Source organism: Primulina tabacum, chromosome 12 (genome assembly GCF_025594145.1).
Source record: "Primulina tabacum isolate GXHZ01 chromosome 12, ASM2559414v2, whole genome shotgun sequence".
In the NCBI taxonomy this organism is placed as follows: Eukaryota; Viridiplantae; Streptophyta; class Magnoliopsida; order Lamiales; family Gesneriaceae; genus Primulina; species Primulina tabacum.
In genome coordinates this window covers 30454582-30466104 of record NC_134561.1, presented here as the reverse complement: position 1 = coordinate 30466104, position 11523 = coordinate 30454582, and the positions used below count along the sequence as shown (strand labels likewise).

The following is an 11523-nucleotide window of genomic DNA, read 5'->3' as shown; positions in this document are numbered from 1 at the left end:
CCCTGTCACAAAATCCATGGTGATGTTCTCCCACTTCCACTCGGGAACAGGGAGTGGCCCCAGCTTCCCTGCAGGTCTCTAATGCTCTGCCTTGACCTGCTGACAAATCAAACATTCGGAAACGAATCGCAGAATATCCCACTTCATGCTCGACCACCAATAAAGAGTATGCAAATCCTTATACATCTTTGTACTCCTTGGATAGATGGAGTACGGAGTACTGTGGGCCTCGTTCAAGATATCTGCTCTCAAGGAATCACTGTCAGGAACCTATATACGGTCCCTATATCTGACTATGCAGTTCACAACTGCATACAGTCTCTGGCCCTTAGCCTCGTCCCTCTATCCCCACTTCTGCAACTGCTCGTCAAAATTCTGCCCTGCCCGGATCATGTCTCTCAATGTCGACTGTACTGTCATAGTATTAAGAATTGGGGCATTGCCCCTGGCATATACTGTAAGCACAAATCACTAAATCTCCGCCTGCAGTGGTCTCTGTACTGAAAAATGGGTAATCACTGTGTGCTTCCTGCTCAGAGCATCTGCAACCACATTAGCCTTACCCGGATGGGAGCTAATCTCACAGTCATAATCCTTCACTAGCTCTAACCATCTCCTCTGTGTCATATTCAGCTCTTTCTGTGTGAAGAAGTACTTCATGCTCTTGTGATCAGTAAAAATCATGCACTTCTCTCCATATAGATAGTGTCTCCAAATCTTCAGGGCAAATACCACTGCTGCTAGCTTGAGGTCATGAGTCGGATAATTCTTCTCAAGGACCTTCAGCTGTCTGGACACATATACTATAACTCTGTCATGCTGCATCAGAACCGTGCCCAAACCGAGCTTCGATGCATCTGTATAACCACGAATTCTCTCTGCCCTGATGGCATAGCTAAAACTGGTGCAGTGGTCAACGCTAGTTTCAATCTGTCAAAGCTCTCCTGACACTCAGATCCCCAGTTAAACTTGGTATTATTCTTCGTCAGGGCGGTCATAGGCATGGCAATAGAAAAGAAATCCTGAATGAACTTCCTGTAGTAACCAACTATTCCCAAGAAGCTACAGATCTCTGTCACGCTCTTAGCTGCTGGCCAATTTCTGACTTCCTCGACCTTATTAGGGTCAACCTCAATACCATCCCGAGATACAATGTGACCCAAGAATGCCACTATGTCAAGCCAGAACTCGCCGTCTGTCCTGTAATGTCTGCAGTACAGTCTTCAGATACTGGCTATGCTCCTCTCTTCTCCTCAAATATATCAGAATATCGTCAATGAAAACTATGACGAACTGATCCAAGTATGGCTGAAACACGCGATTCATGAGATCCGTGAAGATTGTTGGCACGTTCGTAAAATCGAAAGACATCACCATAAACTCATCGTGCCCATAACGTGTCCGGAAGGCTGTCTTATGAACGTCAGACTCTCTCACCTTCAGCTGATGGTATCCGTATCGGAGGTCAATCTTCGAGAACATTGATGCTCCCTGAAGCTGATCAAACAAATCTTCTATCATCGGCAACAGATACTTGTTCTTGACTGTGGAACTGTTCAACTCTCGGTAGTCGATGCAAAGTCTCATACTGCCATCTTTCTTCTTGACAAACAGTGCCGGTGCGCCCCATGGAGAAAAGCTAGGGCGAATGAAACCCTTATCTAGCAAATCCTGTATTTGGATTTTTAGTTCTTTCATCTCGGCATGTGCTAGACGGTAGGGTGCCTTAGAGATTGGCACTGTACCTGGCATGAGCTCAATTGAGAAGTCCACCTCTCTGTCTGGTGGAAAACCTGAAATATCGTCAGGGAAAACACTAGATAACTCACTGACCACATCCACGTCCTCGAGCCTCTGACTGACTGGCTCTGTCACTGATACAATGCTGGCTAAGAATGCCTGACAGCATTTCTTGATAAGCTTCCTCGCACACATGCATGAAATGACGTGCGGTAACTGCTAGTGTCTGGCTGCCTCAAAAATATTACAATTCAATTTGATTAGGGTTAATTAATTACAGCGGAAAGCGAGTTTAAATTTTCTTTACAATGAGACCAAAATATATCATTTGAATGCTAAAAATAGTATTTCATCTCACATCATAACATATGCCCACACATAATCAAACCCAAATACAGACAAATAATCATATCCTCGGGACATGTCCCGGTATATAGATACATATATATACACTGACATAAACTACTAAACCTCAACTCAGATGTGACTCCCTCTGGAAGTAACCTCTCCGGTCTCCTGATATCCTGGAGTACCTGCCATTGTCCACACACAAAGATAACAACAACCCCCCTTGGGGTTGAGCGAAGCTCCGTATGGAACAACCATCATATATACCACATATATCTACACAATGATATATGATATGCAATGCATGTATGTCGTGGAGATATAAGGTCAAATGCCCATCCACTGAGCATGTATCGGAATCAATCGAATCGCTATCAAATCAATGTTCGAGCTAGCACATTGGCCTCAATCAGGAATACTCGTATGATAGCGTCGGCAAAGCGTCATCAAATCCCAAATCTCAATCAATCATCGGGGCCACAAATGACTATGATTTAAGGGTCATATAATACCAAACATTGCATCGTGTTCACAAACCCAAGAATGAAATCAAATCATATCAGGGTATCCAAGGATCATAGCTCAAAGTGCATGTCATGTATCGATGTATGCATCAAACGATGTGTGTTAACAAAATATTTATTTTATACATCGATATTCCAATCATAATGTCATGTATGCCACATCAACTCAACAAAGAAGGCACATAGACACATATTCTCAATCCAATCAATCAAACATTTATCATATGACACAGATACCTGTCGTATGTTACTTGGTCGCAACATACCTCAATTCTTCGTTCCAGTCGATGTAGCTTGAAGATATCAGTATAAGAATATATCTCAGAAGGAAGCTCTCAATGCGAGGATTCCGAATATATAATTTGTTTCAAGTTTGAACAACGTTTCGAGGTGAATTCGGACGATATAAATCAATTCCTCTCTTTTCCCTTCGAACTTCAGAGGAAATGAAAGGATACATATGGAAAAACTCATCCTTATCACTCCTTAAATCGTGCTTCAGAGGTGTGCGCGCATAGGCGCCCCTTGTTCTGCCCACGCGCGTGGGCCTGCGCAGGTGCGCGTCTTATTCTGTCCGAAACGCTATTTTAGATTCCGAATTTGCAAACGTGGTCAACATGAAAGTTGTAGCTCTATATCATAGCTTCCATTTTCAATCAACCTCACTCAATTTGGATATCGTATGCTAGAGTTATGCTCATTCTCCTAAAATGTGTCAGTGTAGGAACTGCAACGCACACGATACACTTAGGATGCTTTTGCCCCTATTTCCAAATGGATTTGGACAAAACTCAAAACATGAAAGTTTTAGTACTATGTATTATCTTTCCAATGAAATTGGTCTCATCCTATTTGGACTAATACTCAGATAACTATGCCAAAAACCATAACATGTGTCACTTGTTCGTTGCCGTTCAGCATACTTTTCAAGCACAAATCAATTTCTAATACAATATTTCCTTATCACCACATATTTTCTTACTTTTATTGTCATGATATACATCATATACGTAATTATATGATAATTTCATGAATTATCGATAATCAACATAAGATTTACGATAATACGATACACGGTCCTTACACACTGACCTCTTTCGAAAGTCTATGACAGCTCCGTTCAACGAAAGCCAATCCATACCTAGAATAATGTCGAACTCGGGCAACGGTAGCACTATCAAATCTGCATGCACCGTATATTTATGTAGCCGAAGCTCCAATCTTTTCACTATCTACGAAGTGAACATCTGATCCCCGGATGAGATCGATGCTCTGAACCCTGAATCCATCGCTACTGGTATGATTCCTAGTCGCTTGATGAGACGAAGGATTCAAATATAAAAAAATGTGTAGCCCCTGAATCTAGCAATGCGTGCATGGCTACACCTGAAATATATATTCTCTCTGCGACAAAATATACCTTCTAATCTAATCGTGTTGAAGCTTAAGAAATTTCTTATTGGCAATTAACCCAAAATCCTCAAAATTCAACGAATTAACCAAATTATTCTTCAAAATCTCGAAATTAATCCTTAGAAAAATTGAAAATTGTCAACTAGCCCCTTAATGTTTCGAGAATTACACTTTGGTCCCCCAAATATTCGAAATATGCAAAGTGACTCCATAAAAATTATCGGTTAATACAATTGGTTCCTAAAATTCTGCAATTAAACAATTACATTCTTAGTCTCAACTAGGTAGAGCATGCGTTCTAATTCTTCCAAGTTATCAATCTCATTAATTAATTCCTCATACAAGCATAAAATCTCATGCAATCATACAATAAATTAAAATCTTAAATAAAAAGGTTATCAATAATCAGTGTCGAATTTGGCTTTGCATCAGCCTCTTCGGCGTTCATCACATAAGCTCGGCCAATAGTAGGGCCCGTGTTCTTAGGGCAGTCTGCTGCTTTGTGACCCTCATGTCAGAAAATGAAGCACATGTAGGTCCCCCACAAACACTTGTCGACATGAAACTTGTTGCACTACGGGCATGGCTGCTTATCATCTGACTTAGGCTCCCCTGAGGAGGTTTCTGCTGCTGGGTCCTCCTAGCATGTCCCTGAGGCTTCTGCTGTCCCTGCTGCCTCGGTGGCCCTGAGTACTGTTTCATCTGAGGCTGGGAGCTGGACTGAGTTTGATGTCGCTTCCTCTGCATATCATAGCCTATGTCTCACAGCGTCTGCTCCGCCTGAAAAGCGCAGGCGGTTGCATCATGATAACCTGTCGGCCTCATCATCATGACGTCCGCAGAAGGGTGGGTTCACTCCGTCTAAGAAATGCCTCAGCTTTTGGGTGGCAACTCTAGCTATCATTTGCACAAAATGTCAGTCCCTGTCGAACTTGCGGATAAACTCCGCCACAGATGAGTCCCCCTGGCGGAGACTGATAAAATCCCTCGTCAGGCGGCCCCTGACGTCAGCTGGAAATTACTTCCCATAAAACAACTCCTTGAACATGTCCCAGGTGAGAGTAGCCTAGTACACTGCATGAGCGGTTCCCTCCTACCAAAGGGATGCATCATCCCTCAAAATATAAATGGCGCACCTGGTCCGGTCGCCATCTCTCATCTGAATGACTTGAAATGCAGCTCCAATGATCGAATCCATCCCTCTGCCAAGAATGAATCAGTAGTGCCCCCGAACTCCTTCAGGTTAAGTCGCATGAACTGCTCATATACATTCACCCGAGGCCTGGGAGCCTGTTGTACCTGCTCCAAGAGCCTAGCCATACCCTCTAGAACTCAGGTAGCTGCATCCATAGGCGACCGTGGTGGTGGTGCAGGGCCTCCGCCGCCTCCAGGAATGTCGTCCTGTCTATCTGCACTAGGGCACGTCTGAAAGGCATGATATCTGAATACAGTCCAATTTTAGACGTAACCCATCAAGCAATTTAATCTAGTTTTTGAAACAAAAATCCTTAAATCGTGAAAGCATTTAAACATGTAATGTAAATCATAACTCATGTAATCATGCAGGTGATAACAGTAAATCATTTAAAACATTTAAAACATAAAAGCTTACAAACTTGAGGCTTGAAGACTGAGCGATAGAAGCTGGCAGTGGCACAACCCTATAAAGGACCCTTGCCCTAATACAAACTGAAACATCTGCTTATTTAAAATGCGAAAACATTTTTTTTGTAAAAGCTCACCTTTTCGAAATATGCACTTAAATATTTTGCATGCATGCAACCCTATTGAAAACATACCATTTAAAAATAATCATAAATATTTAAAAACTTAAAACAGTGTAGTTAAGATGGCCAAACTCGACCAACAGAAAAAGCGTAATATAACGATTCCTAAAACCAGCAACGTAACGAAACCAATGTACAAAATGCTCATGTCCTCTAAAAACTCATAAAAAAACATCATGTGTGGAAGAAATGTGGTCCTCAGGTCGTGCACGCACATCCAGTCCTGCCGACTCAGAGTTTGGCACCTCCAGTCCCCTCAATAACATGCTCACCTGCATCACACACACCTAGTGAGTTTATAGACTCAACACACCTGTACCAGAGATAACAAGTACATATACATAGCACACAACAGTGAAAATATACTGTAATCAACATACCTTTCATGCACTTAAAAATCGTAAATGCAGATATGCTATATGAAATCATTACATGTCAAAAAAGCTCATCATTCATCATTGTTCATCATTTCCTTTATTGAATTCATTTCGTAAATGCAGATATGCTATATGAAATCATTACATGTCAAAAAAGCTCATCATTCATCATTGTTCATCATTTCCTTTATTGAATTCAGTTCATTAGTTGTGACTGTCATACATCATTCATCATTTACGATGGATCCATCATACATATAACCGCGGTACCCGGCAGCTGTCAGACAACAGTGACTGTATTACCTATCCACTGTGCCTAGGCCTCATCACCATCATTTACATATACGTCTTAAGAATTTACATATACATCGATAGCCACAACTAATTCTCATCCTTAAAAACATCATCATTTTCATCACTTATCAAAATTATGCACATGCGTAACATTTCTTAAAACCAAGCATGCAACGTATATTTCTTAAAACCAAGCATGCAACATATGATCATGCTGCATAGACATAAAAAAAAACATGATAAAATGTGCTCGGGACGCTGCCGGGACAAAATCTCGACTCGGTGCAAAATGGTCCCTTGGTAACCCAAAATGACCATTTTACCCCGGACCTCTATATTTCGACCAGAAGCTTATCAAACTCCTTAAATCATCCCAAGACATTTATAAAAGTGTTACTTAGATGTAAACTCGAGTCCGTTCTAAAACTTCATCGAGTCGCATTAAAACTTGCACCGGGGTCCCGGTTTTAACCCGAATCGACCCGAACTTTAACCAAATTAATCCAAACTTACACCATGCCTAAAATACATCCTATCAGCCTCTAACCACATATTCCATCCCGCTAAAACCCATGAAAACGAGCCCGTAAGTTTCTGGAAATTTCTGCTACTCCCCATTCGAACCCTAGATGCACCATACTCGAAAACTAGCCCCTAAGCTCTACTGTCTCGCACCAGCCACGAACCAAGCCACCTAGGACCAAGACCAGACTCTACTGTATCTACCTTACCCATGGCTATACTCCCATGCAAGCCGTAACTCATCCTCGATCGCTAGTCCCCAAGAAAGCACAACCCGCGGCCAACTCATCTACCCTATGATCGATCGGCTTCAGGGGTGGCTCCAGCAGTGTTCGAGCTATCCTCAACCAAGACTCAGACCCATCGTGGTCTGGTTTAAGCCTTGGATCTGCCCTTGCACTGCCAGCTCCACTCCTTTCATGTGATCTCCCCAAAAACTGCACCAAGCACAACACTACACCTCACGGCATCTAGCGTACCGCAGCATACCTCGACTCCAGCCTATTGACAGAAATAAAACACCGTTCATAGCCTCATAAAAGTATGAACTCGGCAGCCCCTTTGCAACAATTCAAGAAAAACGTGAGTTGATCAAAAGAATGCTTGAGTTTGCAACAAAAACAAAAGAAACTTATAACACTAAGCTAGATCGATGGTTTTACATGCACTAACATAAATTTTTTATAATATCAGCATGTATGATACACAAAGGAAGAAAAATGCGTGCCTTGATGAATTGTGCTCGAAAACTTTGAAGAATATTGCGTCGGGGAGGCACCGGAGAGACGGAGAGAAGGTTATCTTGAACATGAATGGAGGACCGAATTTCTCCAGCAAGGTTTTGCTGAAACCGAAGGGAAAAGCTGCTGAGATGAGGGTGTGGGTGGCTGCTAATGATTAGATTTAGGTTTAGGATTAGTTTAAGGTATTTTTAAATGCTAAATAATGCACTAATGGGCCAAAAATAAGGATTAAGGGATAGTTGGGCCCATTAAGCATAAATCAAATTCAAAAAGCCAAAAACTGTTCTCAAAAAATATGTCGTTTATGTATGTTTTTGAAAATATCACCCGAGCCCTCAAAAGGCCTCTGAATCGATAAAATTTGCGTAGCGATTAAAAATATGCTCTGACGGGTAAAAATATCCCATAAAACTCATTTCTTGAAAAATACATGTAAAACACCTTATATTAATTAATAAAAATTAAACATGTAATAAAAATAATTTCCCTGATAATTCTCCGGTCTCCGTTCCTCGATCGAGCCCGAAATGCATCTAAGAACCCTAATGCGTGAACTTTTAAAATAATCATGAAATGAATCCTATCATGCAATAATTATGCACTAAATGCATAAAAATAAATAAACACATCTTTTAAATAAAACCCCTAGATTGCATTCATTTAGATTACGTAAATTAAATTCCTGGACCTTACAATCGCCCTTCAGCAGATAGATGGTACAGCGAACTCGGTCAGCGTCCGCCATATCCATGTTACAAAAGATCACCTCTAAAGATCGAATCCATCCCTCAGCAACGAATAGATCAATAGTGCCATGAAAATCCTCAGGGTTCATCCTCCTAAATCGCTCATATGCAACCTTCGGTCTAACCCTCAATCCATTTCCTACATGTTGCTCTAGTAAACGTGCCATACCGGCTAGTACATGGGCACTAGCATGTTGATTAGGTGATGGGTGTGGAATCTCTTCCTCATGTCTATCCTCACCATTCCTACGTAAAATCCTTCTAGGAGGCATCTCTGTATACGTCGTCCAAACCACGTAAACAACATGCACTTAAAATTTTTAATGCAACATGCAACTAACATTTATATCATGTATTATAAAAGCACTTTATAAAAAAATTTAGCATATAAAATATAAAGCAGTAAAAACTCATATATTTGTCACGTGAATTCTTGAGCTTCTCGGAGTGACAGTACATAACCCTTTGGGGAAAATCTTGACTCTGATACCAACTGAAACGTCCACTAATTTTTACTTTAAAATTCTACTCTATTTTTAATTTTTTTAAACATAAACTTCAAAAATCACCATTCAAACTAAATTAACATTTTTATTGATCAACATGTCTTAATGGCAGCGTGTCTTAATCTATCTGTCTTAATTGCTTCTCCTTTGATCGTGCAACATTCCAGCCCTCGTTTTATCGCCTTACCGACTCTTTTCCGTCCCTAGATCATGTCTTAATGGCAGCGTGTCTTTAGGATTCATAATGTTTTTCAAATAAACGTAAAAACATTCAAACTTTGCAAATAAGCGTAAACTCGTAAACACCCATCGAGCGTAAATATTTTTCATGCATAAACAATTTAAACATGCATATTATGATTTGAATGTTGCATCAAAGAGTTTAGAAAACGTGTCTTTGCTTTTAAAACGCTCGAATATGTGATCGTCGGCAAGGAAGGATGACCGGGCGACGAAGACTCATGGCTTTTCTCCCTTGATGATTTTCAAAATTATGTGGGTGTATTGTGTGCATTTTTGGTCTGATATGGTGCTCTCAAAAGCCTAGGTAACATAATTATAGATTTTAATTTTTGCATGTTAATGGGCTTTGGTTTTGGGCCTCAAAGTATAAGAGCAATTGAGTCTACTCAATTTAGTTAAATTGGGCTCAATAACTCTTATTTAATTAAAACATAAATTTTTATAAAATTTAGTTTCTAAAAATAATATTTTGATCTTTTAAAAGCTCCTCGTTTGCCTAAAATCAGCTTCCCTGAAAAAATCGAGCTCGACTCGTAAAATAATTTGAACTCCACTATTTTTAGAAAAATTAAATCATTTTTAATCATATTAGGAAGCCTTGAAAATATTTAATGAAAAATAAATATTCTTGTCTTGTTCGTCATTGGTCTTCTTTCCCCAATCTATTATCGAATATTCGGGTAAAATCCTTCAATTTCATGAAAACATGCCATATAATCATTTAATCATGCAATCATACTTTTAATTATATAATATGGATCAAGTAAAAATTTAAAGTCAATTAAATAAAACAATTAAGCAATTCAAATAATTTGCATACATGTGGTTTACGTGGGTTTGGTTTTTCGAAAGTTACACGATGTGTTCATTTTGTTCTTGAGTCAATCTCTCTGTTTTGTTCTGATTTTAGCTCTTTATTCATTCCATTTCTTTACGTTTTTTTCGTTCCGATGTGATACATCCGTTTGATATGATTCGAATAATGGTGCATCGGGAAATCCTGTGAGGGAAAAAACCGTAGAGGGAGACTGTCTATGGGAGAAGGCCCCAAAGGGAGCCCAAATGCAGGAAAAGGTCAGAAGGGGAGCCCATTTACAGGAAAAGACCCCAGAGGGAGCTCAAAATCAAAGATATTCCATGGTCATCATAATGTGATTTTTTGATAATATCTTATAAGGTTATATTCCATACGTTCTGATTTGATAAGGATTCTGTTATGATATGTTCTGTGTCAGATACGATAAGTCCTAAATTTTGTTCATATAGTTCTGTTGAATTCTGTTAGTGTTATAATATTTTTCAAAGATATGTATATGTATAATATGTTATTCTGATATTCGATCGGCTTCCACTTGCTGAGTGTTATCCAAAATGCTCTCCATCCTACGTCCCTTCCCATATAGGTGAAAGAGACGGAACAAGATCAATTTTGGGGCTTATGAAGTAATCTCGAGTTACGAAGATCAAGTCCTTGATTTCAAGTTTATAGTTATTCATATGAGCTTCCGCATTTCGCTTTTTTCTTTCTAAGAATAGCTTCCACATTATTCGCATTTTGGAGATGTAAAGACATTGTTCTTTAATGAATTAGACTGGTTTTGGCTATTTTCTACGAGACTTATTTTTTTCAATGAAATTGCTAAACAATGATGGATGTTATCTACGTCTGGGTCTCGGGACGTGACATTTAGGTGGTATCAGAGCCGCCAGGTTCATAATCTGTCTGGATATTAATATCCTTCCTATCCAAATCGTTCCTGCAAATCAAACTCATCCTCCATCGATTAGATTTCCAAATTCAAGTTGTTGCCAATTGTGGAAATATTCGAATGACTTATATCTTCGCATATAAATCTCCAAACTCGATCTCGTCCACTATTCCATACTTTTCGTCTATGTAAAATTTCTTAAATAGCCACTTTTGGAAAATCCCACAGAAGATTTTATGTTAGATCAAAATGTTTTACTTTTCTGATAATGTAACTTTGATATTTTCCGTTATTCTGATACTAAGCCATTTAATTCGATTTCTCTAGGAGATGGCCACCCCTCGTACTCGTGCTGAAGCCTCCCTTAGCATGCATCATCTTATCATTGACAGTCAAACCTGAGAGATTGCAGCCCTAAAGGCACAATCACTAGAGAGAAACAAGAGCTCATGGAAACTAAGGACCTGCTTCAGACTGATGTATGTCATCTCACCCGTCACCTTGATCGAGCATAGAGCCAACTCACCCTAACCCCACGTAACCTATTTCACGTGGTATGACTAGTTGCCCT

The 11523-nt window shown here is 39.8% G+C and overlaps 1 protein-coding gene across 1 annotated transcript; it reads right to left on the bottom strand.

The window, feature by feature from the left end:
- Positions 1 to 824: 824 nt before the first annotated feature.
- Positions 825 to 5345, bottom strand: LOC142520328 (putative mitochondrial protein AtMg00860). Its single transcript, XM_075623330.1, has 2 exons — positions 5194 to 5345; positions 825 to 1200 (listed from the first exon to the last, which is right to left on the bottom strand). The coding sequence occupies exons 1-2, from the start codon at positions 5343 to 5345 to the stop codon at positions 825 to 827; spliced, it is 528 nt and encodes a 175-aa protein (XP_075479445.1).
- Between the last annotated feature and the right edge of the window lie 6178 nt (positions 5346 to 11523).

Excerpts from the sequence above, each read along its gene's own strand:
- LOC142520328 (XM_075623330.1), bottom strand. The coding sequence starts at position 5,345 with ATGGCTAGGCTCTTGGAGCAGGTACAACAGGCTCCCAGGCCTCGGGTG. Across the intron at positions 1,201-5,193 it reads TCATTGGAGCTGCATTTCAA|GACAGACGGCGAGTTCTGGC; the intron begins GTCATTCAGATG and ends CAGACATTACAG.